General features: G+C 48.3%; 1 protein-coding gene across 1 annotated transcript in view; it reads left to right on the top strand.

Annotated features, from left to right (window-relative positions):
* The window catches only part of GMEB2 (glucocorticoid modulatory element binding protein 2), a 35442-nt gene extending 18746 nt beyond the window's left edge, over positions 1-16696 (top strand). The window contains 6 exon segments of the mRNA XM_048496046.1: positions 426-585; positions 6176-6230; positions 6877-6889; positions 8309-8433; positions 12645-12767; positions 14280-16696. Coding sequence (XP_048352003.1) covers positions 426-585; positions 6176-6230; positions 6877-6889; positions 8309-8433; positions 12645-12767; positions 14280-14926 — 1123 coding nt within the window. The 3' untranslated portion in view covers positions 14927-16696.
* Positions 16697-20446: the final 3750 nt, after the last annotated feature.

Below are 20446 nucleotides of genomic sequence, written 5' to 3' on the forward strand. Positions count from 1 at the left end.
TTGAAGACATTCTGGTTTCATTTGGCTTACCCACAGTAATGGCTACTGGCCTTCCTACCTGGTTATGGCAACGTTTGTTAACGTATTTTTATTGAGCTACTTTAAATGTTTAAAGGTCCTTTAAGCATTCAAATGTTTTTAATTGTTTATGCATGTTCCCTTGGGGGGATCTGAGTGGAAAGGCAGCATTAAAATGTTTTAAATTTTAAAAAATAATGTTTTAAAAAATCCTACCTCAATCTCAGCAGGGCCTTGACCCGCATCAACAATGCTTATTTTAGACACAGACAGAGGGCTAGCTAGAAACATCCCCTTGTACAACCCCTCTTGAAATGAATGAAATATGCCAATAATCATAAAACGTTTTTCCGCTGGGATTTTTTTGGTTTCAATCATTGCACGTGTTGCTTTCGTGTGTGTTTCAGGAAGATCATGGATTCGGGCGAGCTCGACTTCTACGAACACACAAAGGTGTGTTCGAACACCTGCCGAAGCACCAAAATAGACTTGACCGGAGCCAGAGTCTCTCTAACTAGCCAGACTTCGACTGAGTACATCCCTCTCACCCCTGCCTCGGCTGATGGTATGCAAACTGTTCAGGCAGACCCTGTGTGTTCAGTTACACTCACCTTCTGGGTCCCCTTATTTATTTATTTATTTATTTATTTATTTATTTATTTATTTATTTATTTATTTATTTATTTATTTATTTATTTATTTTATTTATGGGATTTCTATACCGCCCAATCCCCAAAGGGCTCTGGGCGGTGTACAACATGGATTCCACATACAGTATATAAACAAAACCCCATTAAATTAAAATGTAAGTTTAAAAGTTTAAATATTTAAAACGCAGCAGTAATTCAGTAAAATGGAAGGCCAGCAATGTAATTCCCAGATTAAAACCCTCCCCCAAAAGTGGGGAACAAGACAGTAACAAAAGTGGGTCCCCTAGATGACAGGGGGGGGGACTCCGAAAACCGTAGGAATAGAAGTAGAAGGGGCACCTAATCAGCGGCTGGGCACTCCAAAAGCCCGGTGGAACAACTCAGTCTTACAGGCCCTGCGGAATTCACCAAGATCCCGCAGGGCCCGGACAGCTGGAGGGAGAGCGTTCCACCAGGCAGGGGCCAAGACTGAAAAGGCCCTGGCCTGAGTGGAGGCCAGCCGCATCATTGAGGGGCCAGGAACCACCAGTAAATTGGCCTCTGCTGAACGCAGGGGCTGAGTAGGGACATATGGGGTAATGCCGATGTTGTTTGGGCACAAGCCTGCGCCTCTCAGTACCCTGTCTGTAGTCTCAGGCTCTAGAGAACTGGAGAAATAAAATTTCTAGGCCCCTCCGCTCATCGGAGGCAGACCTACTGGTGATCCCTGGCCCCAAGGCGATCCGGCTGGCCTCTGCAAGGGCCAGGGCTTTTATGGCTCTGGCCCCTACCTGGTGGAACAGGCTTCCGAGTGAGATCAGGGCCCTGCAGGACTTACAGAGTTTCCGCAGGGGCTGTAAAACGGACCTGTTCCGCCAGGCATTTGGCCAGCCGGGATGATTTCAACTTCGCCATAAAGAACATCTGGCCTCCATGGGTACACAAAGGGGGGAGGGAGGGGTTGAAGCCATCTGCAAGTTTTAGTATTTTATGTATTATTATATGTTTTAAATTGTTTTTACGACTGATGGACACCGCCCTGAGCCTTTGGGGGAGGGCGGTATATAAATATGTAAAATAAAATAAAATAAAAAATAAGGAAAGCAGAGTCTTTCTAACTGGGACCTTGAATTATAATTGCGAGATATCTTCCTTTGAACCCAGTTTCAGAGGGTAGTTGTGTTGGTTTGTACCAGAACATCTTGAAGCGTCAAAGCTCGCTTCGTCATATATGAATAGGAACGGGGATCCCCGAGCTCTTATATCCCAGACAGGAAGCGGGAAGGGGGTTGCAAAGGAGGAAGACGGGATGCAGAGAAACAGTGCAAAATATAATTCCCTGTCATTTCTCCCGTGCCGTAATCAGACTGATTATGTTTTAGATTGTATCTCTGCATCTCGACTCCCTTCCCGCTTTCTATCTGGGATATAAGGGCTCGGGAATCTCTATTCATATTCATATCTGACGAAGCGAGCTTTGACTCTCGAAAGCTCTCATCCCAAAAATCTTGACTGTCCTCAAGGTGCTACTGGACTCAAATCTAGCTTCTTTGAACCCACGAAGGTACTTTCCTCCCTCGGGCATTCCAAGGTGTTGCAAAAGAAACAGACGAAACACCCCCAACAGCAGATTTGATCTCAGTGCATCTGCTTTCCACGTTTGCCTGGTCCACGAGGTTTTAAGAGCAGCAGTGGCGTAGGAGGTTAAGAGCTCGTGTATCTAATCTGGAGGAACCGGGTTTGATTCCCAGCTCTGCCGCCTGAGCTGTGGAGGCTTATCTGGAGAATTCAGATTAGCCTGTGCACTCCCACACATGCCAGCTGGGTGACCTTGGGCTAGTCACAGCTCTTCTGAGCTCTCTCAGCCCCACCCACCTCGCAGGGTGTTTGTTGTGAGGGGGGAAGGGCAAGGAGATTGTAAGCCCCTTTGAGTCTCCTGGAGGAGAGAAAGGGGGGATATAAATCCAAACTCTTCTTCTTCTTCTCTTCTTTATGGTATTCTGTGAGAGCCAGGCAGGGGCCATTTCTTCCACAGTCTCTGCTGCTTTAGGTCACCGAGGACAGAGGCGTTTGGGTTCTCTTGCCCCTTTGCCTCCAGATGCTTGTACCAGTAGAGGTTCTAGTTTGGTCCAGGTAATGCTCAGGGCTTTAGAAGTCTCTTGAGGCAGGTCTTTGAAACGTTGCTGCTGTTGTATTGTTGAAGGCTTTCACTGCCGGATTCAGCTGGTTGTGGTGGGTTTTCTGGGCTTTTGTGGCCGTGGTCTGGTGGATCTTGTTCCTAATAAGAACATAAGAACATAAGAAAGAGCCTGCTGGATCAGACCAGAGTCCATCTAGTCCAGCACTCTTCTACTCGCAGTGGCCCACCAGATACTTTTGGGAGCTCACATCCAGGATGTGAAAGCAAGGGCCTGCTGCTGCTCCCGAGCACCTGGTCTGCTAAGACATTTGCAATCTCAGATCAAGGAGGATCAAGATTGGTAGCCATGGATTGACTTCTTCTCCATAAACCTGTCCAAGCCCCTTTTAAAGCTATCCAGGTTAGTGGCCATCACCACCTTTTAAAGCTATCCAGGTTAGTGGCCATTAAAGCTATCCAGGTTAGTGGCAGCATATTCCAAACACCAATCACGCAACGTGTGAAGAAATGTTTCCTTTTATTACTCTTAATTTTCCTAATGTTTCACCAGCATCTGTGGCTGGCATCTTCAGAATAGAATAGAATAGAATAGAATCTTTATTGGCCAAGTGTGATTGGACACACAAGGAATTTGTCTCCGGTGCATATGCTCTCAGTGTACATAAAAGAAAATACATATGTCAAGAATCATAAGGTACAGCACTTAATGATTGTCATATAGGTCTAGTAAGCAATCAGGAAACAATCAATAGTAATAAAAACATAAAATGTAAAATCATAAAATAAAATGAAATGTCAGCACAGGCTATAGTCATACAGTCATAAGCGGGAGGAGATGGGTAATAGGAATGATGAAAAAAGTAGTGCAGTAATTATATAATAAATATATAATAAATAGTTTGACATTATCAAGGGAATTATTTGTTTAATAGAGGATGGGTATCTGAAAACTGTCTTATGTCTAGTTGTCTCAGTGTGCAGTGCTCTGTGACGCTTAGAGGTGGGTCAGAGTTGAAACAGTTTATGTCCAGGATGCTAGGGGTCAGTAAATATTTACAGTCCTTTTGACCCTCGCGTATACAGGTCCTCAAATGGAAGGTGGTGGTTACAGCAATTGTTTTTTCCAGTTCCGATTTTCATTCCCTCTGAAGTCTGTGTCGACCTTGTTGGGTTGCAGAACCAAACCACACAGTTATAGAGGGTGCAGATGACAGACTCCAATGATCTCCCTCTGTAGAACTGTATCAGCAGCCCTTGGGCAGTTTGAGCTCTCCTGAGTTGGCGAGAAAGAACATTCTTTATTGTGCTTTTGATGACATTTTTGATGTTAGTGACCATTTCAGGGTCATGATATGATGGAGCCTAGAAATTTAAAGGTCTCTACCGTTGATACCTGTGTTGTCTAGTATTGTGAGAGGGAGGTGGATGGGAGGTGGTTTCTCCTGAAATTCAAGTACCCACCATTTCTAATGGTTTTAAGTGTGTTCAGTCTCTAGATTGTCCCAGTGGCACCACGAGGCTGGGGTTGTTCAACCTCCGCCTGTATGGGTTTCATCGTTGTTCCTCTCAATGAGACCAATTGACTGCTGTATCATCTGCAAATTTCTGTGCATTTTAACAGATGGATCGTGGTGAGATAAACATTGGTATACAGAGAGAAGAGAAGTGGTGAAAGTAATACAAAGCCCTTGGGGGGGGCCCCTGTGCTCATTTTACAGGTGTGTCTGATGTAATTTTTCCTAGCTTCACCTGGGTTGTTTCCTATCTGTTAGGAAGCTTGTGATCCAATTCTACAACATGCTCAGGTAACTGCTAGCTGAGAATTTTAGTTTGGTTAGAAGAATGTCCTGGTCTGATAGTATTGAATGCTGTCCAAAGTCAACAAAGAGGACCCTTTGTTGTGGTCTTTACATCTAAGATGCTGTAGGATATAGTAAAGCCATATTAACAGCATCATCTGTCGACCCATTTGCTCGGTATGCAAATTGCAAGGGGTCCAACAGTGGATCCGATGGTTTTCAAATGGTACATCACTAGCCTTTCAAAAGTTTTCATAACTACAGATGTTAGAGCAAGATGTCAGAGGTGTATCATAGAGGGAAGTCTGGACACAGTGTGTAGCACACCTCCCTCTGCGATACACCTCTGAAGATGCCAGCCACAGATGCAGGCAAAACATTAGGAACAAGATCTACCAGATCACGGCCACACAGCCCGGAAAACCCACCACAACCAGTTGCTGCTGTTCTTTGATGATTATTAAGCTGAAACACAGGTTAGGTGGACTTTTGCCGACAATGAGCCTAGATTACAGCTAACAGTTTGTCCTTCTGTTGACTCAACATCCCAGTGATGTGCTGGCTGGATTCTGCTCATCTTTTATGCTGCAGTGCACCAGGACTTGGATTCCTCTTGAACTGGGCTTCCTTTCAAGACAAGCAACTGGTTTCCACCTACATAATTCACATATTTCCAGTTAAGGGAGTTACAGAGGGTAGCCATGTTGGGGTACGGCAGAACATCTAGATTTGACTCCAGCAAGATTTTCTAGGTATCAGCTTTGGGAAGTCAGCAGTTGATTTTCCGCGATGGCCAAAAATAGCGGGTGTGAACGGTGTGAAAAACAGTATAAACCCTTTACACCGTTTTAAACCCTTTTACACCATTTTCACACTGCTGTTTTTGGCCCATGCGGAATCAGCCAAAGCTTTTGGAGACTTATACTCCAAAAGTCTTGTTGGTCCATGAGGTGCTAGAATCTAGCCGTTTGATTTAAGATGGTCCCCTGAATTATTGGGGGGGGGGGGGAAGCTTGAGAGAGAGAGAGAGATGAAAGATTAAATGCACTAATAAAAATGTAGAATACACATTGCCGAAATAGACCCGAGCATTATATTTTTTTTTTTGAGTTTTAACCACTGTGTTCCCCAAGGCTACAATTCCAGGTCCCATCGATTTTCCCAATGTAGGAGAGTCTCAACCCTCTCCCCTTGGCTATAAAATTCACCAAGCCCCCCCCCTGCACAGTGTTCACAACCTACCCCATAGGGATTGTTGTCTCTATGAATCAACAGTAGCCCCATGGTAGCCCCATGATTCGCACATACCTGTTTCAAGGTTTATTGTTCCTCGATAACTGATAATGTAAAGAAATCCTAGTCACACATAAACAGGAGCTTTGGAAGGATGAGGACATTTTCCAGCTTTTCGGCCGGAATTAGTCATAACAGATCGGTAGAAACAGAGAACATCTGAGTGGGAGGCTCTTGCAGTAGAAGAGTTGACTTGTTCACAGGGGCATAATGGCGAACTGATTCATTCTCTATGGAAAAGTAATTTGGTTTGTATTGTTTCGATTTGAATCCTGCGGAATGGTCTTCGCCGCAACAATGGTATCACCATAGAAACTTGTGACGACTCCGATTGGACCACCAGCATCGGAGGTAATGCTTGTGATGGGTTGCCTGTGGTTTATTTCTCATCGTCTGTATTAAGGATAAAAGGCTTCTGAGGAAAAGAGCATGCGATTCAATGCTACAGCCAAAGCTCTGCCCACGACCTGAGTTCAGTTCCGGCAGAAGTCGGTTTCAGGTAGCCAGCTCAAGGCTGACTCAGCCTTCCCCCCTCTGAGGTCAGTAAAATGAGCACCCCTTTGCTAGGGATATAGCGTAGATGTCTGGGAAGGGCAATGGCAAACCATCCCATAAACATAGTCTATCTAGTAAATGTCATGATGTGAAGTCACTCCAGGGGTCAGTAAGAACATAAGAACGAGCCTGCTGGATCAGACCAGAGTCCATCTAGTTCAGCACTCTGCTACTAACAGTGGCCCACCAGATGCCTTTGGGAGCTCATGTGCAGGATGTGAAAGCAATGGCCTTCTGCTGCTGCTGCCACTCCCGAGCAGGTATGTGAGGTTACACAGGTATGTGAGGTTACACAGTGGGGTTGAGGGAGTTCCGAAGAATTGTGACTAGCCCAAGGTCACCCAGCAGGAATGTAAGAGTGCAGAAACACATCTGGTTCACTAGATAAGCCTCCACCACTCAGGTGGGGGAGTGAGGAATCAAACCCGGTTCTCCAGATTAGACTCTACCTTCTCTTAACCACTACACCACGCTGGCTCTCACCTGGCCCACCTGACAAGATGTAGGAAATCAGGGGCAAAAGGCAGGCTGAGCTGCCTGAAGAAAAACTGAAGGAGCAGTGGAAAGAGAGTCTCCCCTCCCAAAGGCCTTCATCCAGACTCTGGATGAAATAAATGCAATGTTAAGAACATAAGCCTGCTGGATCAGACCAGAGTCCATCTAGTCCAGCACTCTGCTACTCGCAGTGGCCCACCAGGTGCCTTTGGGAGCTCACCTGCAGGAGGTGAAAGCAATGGCCTTAAGAACATAAGAAAGAGCCTGCTGGATCAGACCAGAGTCCATCTAGTCCAGCACTCTGCTACTCGCAGTGGCCCACCAGGTGCCTTTGGGAGCTCACCTGCAGGAGGTGAAAGCAATGGCCTTAAGAACATAAGAAAGAGCCTGCTTGGATCAGACCAGAGTCCATTCATTCAGCACTCTGCTACTGCAGTGGCTCCACCAGGTGCTCTTTGGGAGCTCACCTGCAGGAGGTGAAAGTAAATGGCCTTTTAAGAACATGCAGAAAGAGCCTGCTGGATCAGACCAGAGTCCATCTAGTCCAGCACTCTGCTACTCGCAGTGGCCCACCAGGTGCCTTTGGGAGCTCACCTGCAGGAGGTGAAAGCAATGGCCTTAAGAACATAAGAAAGAGCCTGCTGGATCAGACCAGAGTCCATCTAGTCCAGCACTCTGCTACTCGCAGTGGCCCACCAGGTGCCTTTGGGAGCCTCATGCAGGAGGTGAAAGCAATGGCCTTCTGCTGCTGCTGCTGCTCCTGAGCACCTGGTCCGCTAAGGCATTTGCAACCTCAGATCAAGGAGGGTCAAGATTGGGAGCCAGAGATCGACTTCTCCTCCATCAAAAACATTGGAAAAGATTTAACAAGAGCTAGTTCAGTAAAACCCACAGGATTTTCAGGCAGAAGCTTTTGAGAGTCGCTTCGTCAGATACTTGAAATCTTATACCCCCCAAATTTTGTTGGCCTCTGAGGTGCTATTAGACTTGAATCTAGTGTGGTGTAGCAGTTAAGAGCAGGTGCACTCTAATCTGGAGAACCGGGTTTGATTCCTGTCTGCCACTTGAGCTGTGCAAACTTATCTGGTGAACCAGGTTAGCTTGTGCACACCAATGCATGCTGGGTGACCTTGGGCTAGTCACAGTTCTTCAGAGCTCTCTCAGCCCCACCCGCCTCACAGGGTGTTTGTTGGGGGGGGAGGGAAAGGGGATTGTTCTAATAATCCAGGAACAGTTTTCTCGAGCAGTTTGCAGCTCATGCAATATAATTCCAAGGCTACTTATTAGCAAATGTGTGCTGCTTTTCCATCAGACGGGCAGTCTCGCTTCTGTCACTACAATAATTCTCTTGTTTTCTCCCCTCATACCTATACTTAAATCTTCTGGCGAGGTTTGAAGGATGCAGGCCTGCTGGAAGAGGTGATCCAGGAGTTCCACCTGGAGTTCATGGAGAATATGAAAGGCCTCCAGCAGCGGGTTCAAGATCCTCCTTTGCAGATCAGTGGTAAGAACTGGCCGGCATCCTCCTCCACCTGACGTTTTTGGTACCTGGTTTTTTGTGTGTGTGTGTGTGTGGGAAGAACATTAGTTAATGCTCTGCTTACAGTGCTAAGACCAGAAGAGCACTAGACCCTGGGAGCAGCAGTGGCATAGTGGCTAAGAGCAGGTGCACTCTGATCTGGAGGAACCGGGTTTGATTCCCAGCTCTGCCATTTGAGTTGTGGAGGCTTATCTGGGGAATTCAGATTAGCCTGTACACTCCCACACATGCCAGCTGGGTGACCTTGGGCTAGTCACAGCTTCTTGGATCTCTCTCAGCCCCACCTACCTCACAGGTTGTTGTGAGGGGGAAGGGCAAGGAGATTGTAAGCCCCTTTGAGTCTCCCCCAGGAGAGAAGGGGGATATAAATCCAAACTCCTCCTCCCTCCCTCCTCCCTCCTCCTCCCTTCTTCTTCTTCTTCTTCTTCTTCTTCTTCTTCTTCTTCTTCTTCTTCTTCTTCTTCTTCTAATGCTCTTGGCAGTCCAGAAAACATGGAGAGCCAGCGTATGTCAGTGGTGAGAGTGTCAGACTACCATCTGGAAGACCCCGGTTTGAATCTCCACTCTGCCACGGAAACCTGCAGCGTGACCTTGGGCTAGTCACACACACTCAGCCTAATTGAAGAAGAAGAAGAAGAAGAAAAGAAGAAGAAGAAGAAGAAGAAGAAGAGTTTGATTTATATCCTCTTTCTCCTGTAGGAGACTCCTCAAGCTTACCTTCTTCTTCATTGTCAGTCACTCCTGGTGGCCAGAGAGCTCAGATAGTTCTATGTGACTAGTTTGTCAGCCCACCTGGCGTGTGTGGGAGTGCACAGGCTGATCTGAATTCCTCAGATAAGCCTCCACAGGTCAGGCGGCAGAGCTGGGAATCAAACCCGGTTCCTCCAGATTAGATACACGAGCTCTTAACCTCCTACGCTACTGCTGCTCCTTTACCTCACCAGGTTGTTGTGAGCAGAGAACAGCAGTGTGAGCTGTTTTGGATCCCCACTGTGGAGGATTGCTAGTGATGCCCGCAAATAGATGTGGTGAACGGATTAGTTAAACATTTTTGGTATGTGCATTCTGAGCCAGCGTAGTGTAGTGGTTATGAGCAGGTGCACGCTAAACTGGAGAACTGGGTCTGATTCCCCGCTCTGCCACTTGAACTGTGGAGGCTTATCTGGGGAACTAGATTTTGCTTGTGCACTCCAGCACACGCCAGCCAAGTGGGATCTTGGGCTAGTCAAGCAGTCTCTTCGAACTCCTCTGCCCTCCCACCCACCTCACAGGGTGTTTGCTGTGAGGGGAAGGGAAAGGAGTTTGGTAAGCCCCTCGGTGTCTCCTTACAGGAGAGAAAGGGGGGGGGATATAAATCCAACTCTTCTTCTTCTTCAGCAGTAGCGTAGGAGGTTAAGAGCTCGTGTATCTAATCTGGAGGAATCATTGATTCTGCGCCTGTCAGCCTGGAGCTGTGGGAGGCTTCTATCTGGGGAATCTAATTAGCCTGTGCACTCCCACACATGCCAGCTGGGTGACCTTGGGCTGGGGTCACAGCTCTTGAGCTCTCAGCCCCCCACCTCCACCTCACAGGGTGTTTGTTGGGGAGGGGGGGGCGAAAAGGAGATTGTAAGCTCCCTTTGAGTCCTGCAGGAGAGAAAGGGGGGATATAAATCCAAACTCCTCCTCCTCCTCTTCTTCTTCTTCTTCTTCTTCTTATCATCATCATCATCATCATCATCATCATCATCTGGGGAATTCAGATTAGCCTGTACACCCCCACACATGCCAGCTGGGTGACCTTGGGCTAGTCACAGCTTCTCGGAGCTCTCTCAGCCCCACCTAGGGGCAAGGAGATTGTAAGCTCCCTGAGTCTCCTACAGGAGAAAGGGGATATAAATCCAAACCCTCTCTCAAATGCAGCAGTAAGAAGCTGATGAGCTAAGATTCTGTCTGATACCAGCATGACTCTGGTAGGCTTTCTGTAATGGTAGTTATGGTTACACTCAGCCAGTCACTCAGCTCACCAACCTGCCTGTTGGCCAAGTGGTTTCCACGCTGGGGGAGCCCGTGACGCAGAATGATGCAGAATTTGACATCCTGCTATTCTAAGGTTGCACTTAAAGAAATAAAAAGGTCCTCGTTCTTCTTGTTCCGGAGACAGCCAAGTATCATATTTGTGAATGCTCAAAAGCCAGAGGGCTCCCTTCAAGTGGTCAGATTGGTACTTCCTGTACCTTTTTTCCCTTTCCTGTAATAGCTCTGTTTACCTTTTACATTTACCTTTCCCGTAATAGCTCTGTTATTATATTCCTGCTTTTCTATCCAGTTTGCTCTCTGTTTAATCTCCAGCTGTGGCAAAACAGTTCCAGATTTTCAGCCTAATTGTAGGATGCCAAAGAGAGACTGGTACGTTTAAACAGCAGCACTGAGCGCAGGGTTCAGAGTCCAGGTAGGATGGAGTAAAGTAATACACACAGCCCTGTGTGTTGCCAGAATTGAACAGTGTATTGTCATGCAGTAATGAATATCAAAGAAAATTCTTGCTGACTACAGAAGAAATGGTGTTAAATAACTACAGAATGATTAGAAGGAGGAGGAGTTTGGATTTATACCCCACCTTTCTCTCCTGTAAGAAGAAGAAGAAGAGTTTGGATTTATATCCCCCCTTTCTCTCCTGCAGGAGACTCAAAGGGGCTGACAATCTCCTTGCCCTCCCCCCCACAACAAACACCCTGTGAGGTAGGTGGGGCTGAGAGAGCTCCGAGAAGCTGTGACTAGCCCAAGGTCACCCAGCTGGCGTGTGTGGGAGTGTACAGGCTAATCTGAATTCCCCTAGATCAGCCTCCACAGCTCAGGCGGCAGAGCTGGGAATCAAACCCGGCTCCTCCAGATTAGATACACGAGCTCTTAACCTCCTACGCCACTGCTGCTCCTCAAGGAGACTCAAGGTGGCTTACAAGCTCCTTTCCCTTCCTCTCCTCACATCATACCCTTGTGAGGAAGGTGGGACTGAGAGAGTTCATTTTTAAAAAAAAATTAATTAGTATATTTGGACCGGTTTCTTACAAACATATTACAAACTTGGTGTTTCATCCAAATTATAATTTTCCCCTTTTTCCCCTCCCTCCCCATGAGTTTCTTTCTTCATTTCTTAGGTAAGCAGCGGCAGGTTCATCCTTTCTGTTCTCCCTTCTCCATCTTTCCTTCTATGACCTAAACTTCTCTCTCATCCAACTGTGCAATTCAGTCCGTATCTTCATCATTTCAATTTGTCCATCTTGCCATAGTTGGTTTCAAGACATTATTTCTAACTGTACTTGTTCCCAGACGTATTCTAACCGGACTGAGAGAGTCCCGAGAGAACTGTGACTAGCCCAAGGTCACCCAGCAGGAATGTAGGAGTGCGGAAACACACCTGGTTCACCAGATAAGCCTCCGCCTCTCACATGGAGAAGAGGGGGATCAAACCCGGTTCTCCAGATTAGAATCCACTTGCTCTTGACCACGACACCATGCTGGTATACCTGAGCTTTCATCTGCCTTCCCTCCATCCTGTGCCCACAGCAAGGAGAATACTGACCTAAAGAAAGACATTCTTGTCCTTTCTCTGCTGCTTGTGTAACCTCAGCTTGTGGGTTCTGTGGGGCAGAACTTGGAATGAGTTTGCAACAACAATTTTAAAAAACAAAATGGTTTACTTTCTTAACATATAACACCAAACATCAACATTTAACATCACACTTCAAGGTCCTGTTCAGGTTGCATTTTCAAGTCCCATATTTACAGTCTACTGGATACTGCCAAGTCCAATTTTCTTGTAAGTGGGTTGGTTCTGAAGACTCCAAGGGCTTGGTGAACAGGATCACTATGATGAAGGCTTTCCCAGAGAACTCTACCCATTACAAACATAAAACCCTGAAACAATAAACCCAACATTTACAACATAGCAAAAATAAACCACTACCTTCCCACTAGTTCCCAACAACATTGCAGTTACCTTAACAAGGTGTTAAGGGCTAATACAAACCAAGGTCCTAGTCTGGTAGCCTCGTCTCCTCCAAACTACATGAGCTCTGCAGCCTCCTCCTGCTTTGGGTCTCCACCCCTTTCTGGGTCAACCCATTCTGAGCATGTTGGATGTTGGAATACTTGCTTTTTCATTGATTTTGTTTCTGGTTTTTGTTTTTTTTAAGATGCCATTTTACTCAACAATACAGTCCAGAACTTTGGCATGATCGATCTGGTGAAGAAAGTTTTGGCGAGCCACAAATGCCAGATGGACCGTTCCCGAGAGCAATATACCCGAGACTTAGCAGGTACCAGCCGTTGGTTCTTTATGTGAGAGATACATTCTTTGCAGGGGCTTATTGGCAGCAGAGCCCCTCCCTCCCCACCAGTGTTTCAGCAGGACAGTTGTGAAGATGCGATGTTGGGTTTCGCGGTTTGCCGCCCACGGCATTTCACTACTGCCACCTGCTGGACTCCTAATGGCACACACGGGCCGCTTGGTGTCGGGGTTGGATCTGCTGAAGGATTTAGGGATGCGTTAAACGACGTCCCATGTGAAATGTCTATGAGTGTAATCACCTGTGAATTCAGAGAAACAGCAGGAGACTCTTGCACTCAGATGTTATGGACACATCAGCCCCTTCCAGCATGGCCAATTGGCCATGCTGGAAGGGGCTGATGGGAATTGTAGTCCATAACATCTGGAGTGCCAAAGGTTCGCCACCATGGGTATAGGTTTTCTTGGTAGAAACCGATCCCCTTCCCCAAGCACTGCCATTCTCAAAATCCTTTTGCCTTATGTTACGACGGGACTAGGAGCAGCAGAGGCGTAGCAAGGGAAAATGGCGCCCGGGGCAACACCTGCTCTGAGCACACACAAACACATACGCACACCCTTGCGCCCCACTTACTGTAGATGGCAGTGGGGCCGGGCCTGACAGGGCCGAGAGGCATCCAAGAGCGGCCCCACCTCTGCTGGCTGAAGGAGCAGCCTGGCGGGGCAGGGGAGGGCCGAGGTGGGAAGGAGGAGGGATGTGGGAGGTGATTTTCTGCCCCCAATGACCAAACGGCAGCCTTTGGCCATGATCGGGAAATTAAAACTCATTCAGAATGCGGCAGCCAGGCTGTTTACTGGCAGTTCGAGCAGGGATCAAATTACACCGATCCTATACCATCTGCACCGGCTGCCGATTGAGTTCCGGATTATGTTTAAAGTGTTGGTTTTGACCTTCAAAGCCGTTCGCGGTCTCGGACCTTCATACCTGAGGGACCGCCTCTCCCCATATTGCCCCGGTAGGCCCCTCCGCTCCTCGGAGGAGGACCTACTCGTGATCCCTGGTCCCAAAACGGTCAGGTTGGTCTCGATGAGGGGCAGGGCCTTTTCAGCCCTGGCCCCTACCTGGTGGAATGGGCTCCCAAGGGAGACCAGGGCCCTGCGGGACTTACAGAGTTTCCGCAGGGCCTGCAAGACGGACCTGTTCCGCCAGGCGTTTGGCCAGCCTGGTTAAAAATACATCTACCGTGTCATCTGGCCTCCCGTGGGCACAAGGGGGGGGGGAGGGGGTAGCCAGACGCCATCCACATTTTTAAATGGGTTCTGTTTTTAGGTAACGTGATATTTAAATTATGTTTTGATGTATGTTTTAACCTTGTTGTGAACCGCCCTGAGCCCTCAGGGGGAGGGCGGTATATAAAATAATTAGACAGACAGACAGACAGACAGACAGACAGATAGATATGTCTCCGTGGAAGCTCCACCTCTGGGGAGGAGACTTGCTTTACCCCTTGTCGCCCCCCTCCCCTTCTTGCTTCCCCTCCAGCTCTGGAGCAGCAGTGTGAGGAGCACCGCAAGAGAGCGAAGGAGCTGAAGAACAAATCGCAGCACCTGAACAACGTGCTGATGACCCTGACGCCGGTCTCCATCCCGTCCCCTCTGAAGCGCCCCCGGCTGACCAGGGCCACGTCCGGGCCCCCCGCCATCACCTCCCAAGTCCTGACCCAGCCCGCGCAGATTGCCCTGGCTCCGGGGATGCCCGCTGACCCCAGCCTCGCCAACCCTCCTGGGCCGGGTAGCGGTGGCTGCTCTCCCGGGGTCTCCACAACGGAAGGCTATACGGCGCAAGTCACTTCCAGAACTCTCCCCTCCTAGGCGGTTGGGCACCGCCCTTAAGGGCCGGCAGGTTCCTCTTTCCCCAACACTGTTGAGTTTCACCCGGACGCCTCCAACCTCACGGTCCTGAGCACGGCGGCCATCCAAGACGGCGGCACCGTGGTCAAAGTGGTCAGCCCTTTCCAGCTGCTCACCATCCCGGGACTGGGCACGGCCATCCAAAACATGACGCAGGTATCTCCCAGCGGGAGCACGATCGTGACCGTGCCATCCAGCGTGGTCGAGGGCGCCGCGGCCACGGAAGAGCACACCACCATCGAGGTGACCACAGTCGCGGATGAGCTGGAGCAGAAGTGAAGCACGGACTTGGGTCTGCTTTCCGGGGGGGGTGCTCTGAGCTTGCGCCGAACAGCTGTGCCTCCGTGCCGAGGAGAGGAGAGCGCTGGGGAGAGAGCGAGAGAGACGGATTGGCTACCGGGAAAACAGGGAGGCTGGATTTACAGGAGAGAGAGAGCTGGGGGAACACAGCGGGAAAGCCGGAGGGGAGCAACTCCCTGTCCCATAGGAACTATTAAAACCAAGAGCTCGTCCATCCTCTTCTTGTTAGCCCTGTCCATCCCTTGCCATCCCAGCTGGAACACCACAGTTTGTAGGGCGAACAGGACAAGAGAGAGAGAGAGAGAGAAGTTTCAGAGGGGAAAAAAGAGAGAAACAATGAGGCAGCTAGCTGGTATAGCTCCAGAAACGGCAGTGCAGGCAGCTGGAAGTAACCGGCCTGGGGTTCAGGCACGATTCGGAGTGCTGCATGTGCACGTTCTTGTGCCATGCGGCGGGTGGTTGGTCCCCTGCCTTTTCTCAGAAGAGAGGAGAAGCGCTCTGGAAGGCGGGCCTGTATAAAATGGGCATGGAGGCTCAAGTAGGGACGGTCCTGTTTGCAAAACGCACATAAGAGGCAAAGCAAGCGGGAAGTTCTCTGGCGGGCTTTGGCTCGCTTTGGTTGCCGAACGCAGACCGCTATCACCCATTGCGACGTCGCCTTGTCGTGATAAACTCGTGGCTTTACGCTTCAAGCCCTGAGCGTTTCAGGAGGATAGGTTGCATGCAGGGCTGTGTTGGCAGAGAAAAGCTCAGTCACGCTGTGGCTTAAGGGCCCCTGTCTCCATTCATGCTTAATGTCCAGCTCCCAGGCTCGTTCCGTGGTGGCGGAGTGTCAGATCTACATCCTCACACGCTCTGATCTACCATAGCTGGTGAACTTTATCTGCTGCGCTTTAGGCTGCTGTGTGTCAAAAAAGGAGAAAGTCTGCGGAAGGGTTTTCATGTATAAAAGGCAAAGGGCAGCCCTTGGTCAGTCTGTGGGATTGTTCAGCTGGCTTCTGAGGTACTGGATACCTCTGGTTTTAAAAACCCAACGTAAAGTGTTGCTTGAGAGAGAGTAGCATCTCGTGGTGTCGCAGGCTGGGAGCAGAGCACGTGTTTGTCCGTCAATAGCAGCGAAAGCTGTTCTCTTAACCTGTAGATTTTTTTAAAAAAGCATGTCAGTGATTTCTTGGTTATCTTGTGCCGGAATCGAGTCCCATCTGTTTGGCTTGAAGCCGAAGGAGATGGCTTTGAGATCGCAGTACTAGTTTTTGACACCTCCTTAATGCCAATGTTATTTGTTGGCTGGCTGCTGTGTATTCCGTGCTGAAATCAAAGGAGGCTGAAGAAAATTGTCATCGTACTTTGAGATCTGGAAAGCCCGACTTTAAAAGCAAGGGATGTGCAAAATGTGCCGCGCTATCTTAAGCCGATTTAGAGACCCACAAGATTTTTTTTCAGGATTTGAGATCCTGAGAATCAAAGCACCCTTGGTCAGACATACTCAGGAATGGAGATTCCTGAGCCCTTATATCCCCAACTGAAGGTGGGAGGGGTGTTATAGAGAACAGAGTCAGGATGCAGAGGGACAATGCAAAATGTAATCCGCTTGATCAAAGCAAAAGAGAAATACTTAGGGTTCAGATAATTAGCATCTGGAGTGGGGGAAGAATCTCTGTCTCTGTTCAGCCATGATGGAGGTCTACTGAGCCCTGCAGGGAAAGGGCGGGATATAAATTTAACAAAAATAAATTAAATAAAGAAAAATTATTCTGAATTTGTGAAGAACTCAAGGGCAGCAATCTCACCTTGCGATCTCCCTTTGAAGCGTCTTTGTTTGAAGGCTGCCAACATGGTTACCTTCCAAAATTATCCTAAACATTGTTACACTCTTGTCTTCAGCGGATTTAGAAGGGGTTAACTCTGTTTAGGATTTCATTATCAGTTTGAGATAAAACAACAACCCAGAATCGGGAAGAATGGAAATGATGACATTGAGAGACAAGTTTCTCATTTGAGAATGTCAAAAGTTGAGTTATGACTGCATTTCCTGAGGTTCATATGTGTGTCCACTGTACTACTGAGTACAGACTGCAGACAGGATATTGGGTTAATTATGGAGCCTCAGAACCTCACTGAAATCTCCTCTGGTCAGTTTAAGTTATATACTACTCAAAGCTACCTGTGTTTTTTTTTCAAAGCAGGCCACAGAGCATCCTCTGTAGATCTAATTTGGAACTGGACCCTTGAGTGTAAATGAGAGATTCATATACTGGGGCTAGAAGCGGAAAGAGAATTTTGCTCCAAGTCTAAGGAAGTCCCAAAGTTGCAGAAAAATATGGAATATCTGCCCCCACACACAAACGTAAGCCACTGTGGTTCTCAGTTGGGGAGAAAAGCAGAGGTGGGATCCAGCAGGTTCTCACAGGTTCCCGAGAGTAGGTTGCTAATTATTTTTGTGCGCCGAGAGGGGGTTACTAATGGGTGATTTTGCCACGTGATTTTTGCCTTAGTTACGCCTCTCCTCTCAGCAGTAGCGCGCAGAACTTGAAGCAGTCTAGCAGGAGGTGCGCTGGCGTGCGTGGCAGCCTCATGCTCAAGGCAGCATTCGCTTCTCACTTCAAGGATTCAGCGCAGCTGGCCAAGGCCTTGCCACAGCCCCGCCCAGGAATGCCCTGCCCCTGGAATGCTCGGCCACACCCACGTCATGCCCTGCCCAGCCCCATTGGCGCTATGCCACAGTTTGAATCCCACCACCATGGGAACCTGTTATTAAAATGTTTGGATCCCACCACTGCCCCACATAACACTTCAAAGTGGCACCTCAGGCGTCTGTCCCGTCTGCTCCCCCCTAGATACGCCATTGGCACTATGAATAAACAGCAGAAAATGCTGAATTGGATCTGAACCTTAGGAAGTCCATATGCAAGCAGCCACAGTCAGGACTCCAGATGCAGGCTCTCACCATGTCTATTTTGAGGCTGCCTGCATTTCCAAAGCGCTAAAGGAAAACAAAGCAGTTCTGTTCAAGAACCTCTCCATCCAGGCGGTATCTGTGGCTCCTTGCGTTCTGATTTTTAAAGCTCCTCAAGACGTCTGCACGGTTCCTAAAGACGGCAATTGTACAGGTGATTCATTTAACGAACCGAAGGAATTCTTACAAAAATATCTTTAGGGCGCAACCATTTGGTGGAAAGCAGGTCTGTGAGCATAATTGTCTGGCAACCCAAGATGATAACAAAGCTATTCCAATTGTCCTCGTGTTGTCCAGGGAAGGCTAAAACACTCCGCCTCCACGGAAGGAGCCTGGCACCTGGATCTACAAACTAGACGAGCGTCAGAGAACTGTCATTTAGGAAGTTATTTTGTCCTATCCTCTGCTTTCCATGACTGGTCCCTGGCCCCAACACACACACAAGATAGATTTTTCCCTAGATCAGTGGTGGCGAACCTTTGGCACCCCAGATGTTATGGACTACAATTCCCATCAGCCCCTGCCAGCACGGCCAATTGGCCATGCTGGCAGGGGTTGATGGGAATTGTAATCCATAACATCTGGAGTGCCAAAGGTTCACCACCATGGCCCTAGATTATTAATGTGGAAGTCCTACTGCACCTTCTCAAGGTCTTGGTTGCAATATAGAATCGTAGGGTTGGAAGAGGCCCCAAGGGCCATCAAGTCCAATGCCCTGCCATGCAGGGATACACAATCAAAGACCCTTGAAAGATTCAGTCTCTGTTTAAAAACTTCAAAAGAAAGAGACTCCACCGCACTCGGAGGCAGCATATTCTACTGTCAAACAGCCCTTACCATCAAAAAGTTCTTTCTAATGTTTAGGTGGAATCTCTTCTTATAGTTTGAATCCATTACTCCTTGTCCTAGTCTCTGGAGCAGCGTGAAACAATCTTGCTCCCTCTTCAATAAGACATCCCTTCAAATATTTCAACATGGCTATCACGACACCCCCCCCCCCCCCCCCAACCTCCTTTTCTCCAGACTAAACATACCCAGCTCCCTAAGTCTCTCCTCATAGGGCATGGATTCCAGACTTTCGACCATTTTGTTCGCCCTCCTCTGGACCGCTTCCAGTTTGTTGATATCCTTCTTGAATGGTGGCGCCCAGAATTGGACACAGTATTTGAGATGAGATCCGACCAATGCAGATGAATGGTACTACGTCCCTCGATCTAGACACTATACTCTTATTGATGCAGCCCAGAATTGTATTGGCTTTCTTGGCTGCTGCATCACACTGCTGACTCATGTTCACTTTGTAGTCTACTGAGACTCCCAGTACCTGAATCCATGTTCATGCTGGGCTAGTCCAGCAGTGGTGTGCTGGAGAGGTATTGAGCCTTTCTTGTCCAGCTAGGTGGAGACTCAAGAGGTCCCATTACAAATGGCATGGACAAATTGGAGCAGGTTCCCAGGAGGCCAACAAAGTGAACCGAAGGTCTGGAAGACAAGCTTGAAGGGACTAGGCATGCTTAGCCTGGGAGAAACATGATAATTATCTTAAAATACCTGAAGGGATTTCACATAGGCCAGGGGTCTTCAAACTATGGCCCTCCAGATGTTCATAGACCACCATTCCCATGAGTCCTACCACTTGGCCATGCTGGCAGGGGCTGATGAGAACTGTAGTCCGTGAACATCTGGAAGGCCATAGTTTGAAGACCCCTGACATAGGCAAACCCTTGTTCTCAGTTGATCCTGAGTAGATAAAAGGGATTTGAGGAAAGTAGGTATTTGACTGAACGTTAGTCAAAAGGGCATAAAAACTCAGTTCAACAACTGGAATTCTTTTAAAGCCGAGGGACAGATTTGGATAGAACTACAGGAAGGACGACGGGAAGAATTGTCTCAATTTTATTGTGGGGGTCCATTTTTGTTCTCCTTGGGGTGTTGGGTTCCTCCATAGAAATATAATTTCCCCCTCTTCTGGACTGATTATCTGCTTCTCCTAGCGAATCCAGTCCTGCGGTTATTGCACCTTTCTTAAGCAAAAACAACGGTGCGTCTTCGGCCATTATCGACTCACCGCTTTCTTGTGGCAGAAGCTCCCATAGGTTGGATCCTGCTTTGCCAGATGCATGGCTCAGTCATGGACTGAATGCTTTTTCTGCAATCTGTTAATAGGCCACAAGACCCTGCAGGGCTGCTGTTCTGTATTTTCTTCTTCTGAGAAGAAGAGGAGGAGTTTGGATTCATACCCCGCCTTTCTCTCCTGTAAGGAGACTCAGGGTGGCTTACAGACTCCTTTCCCTCCCTCCAGTGGCGTAGGAGGTTAAGAGCTCGTGTGGCATAGGAGGTTAAGAGCTCGTGTATCTAATCTGGAGGAACCGGGTTTGATTCCCAGCTCTGCCCCCTGAGCTGTGGAAGCTTATCTGGGGAATTCAGATTAGCCTGTACACTCCCACACACGCCAGCTGGGTGACCTTGGGCTAGTCACAGCTACTCGGAGCTCTCTCAGCCCCACCTGCCTCACAGGGTGTTCGTTGTGAGGGGGGAAGGGC

This window comes from Sphaerodactylus townsendi, linkage group LG05 (assembly GCF_021028975.2).
Source record: "Sphaerodactylus townsendi isolate TG3544 linkage group LG05, MPM_Stown_v2.3, whole genome shotgun sequence".
Taxonomy (NCBI): domain Eukaryota; kingdom Metazoa; phylum Chordata; class Lepidosauria; order Squamata; family Sphaerodactylidae; genus Sphaerodactylus; species Sphaerodactylus townsendi.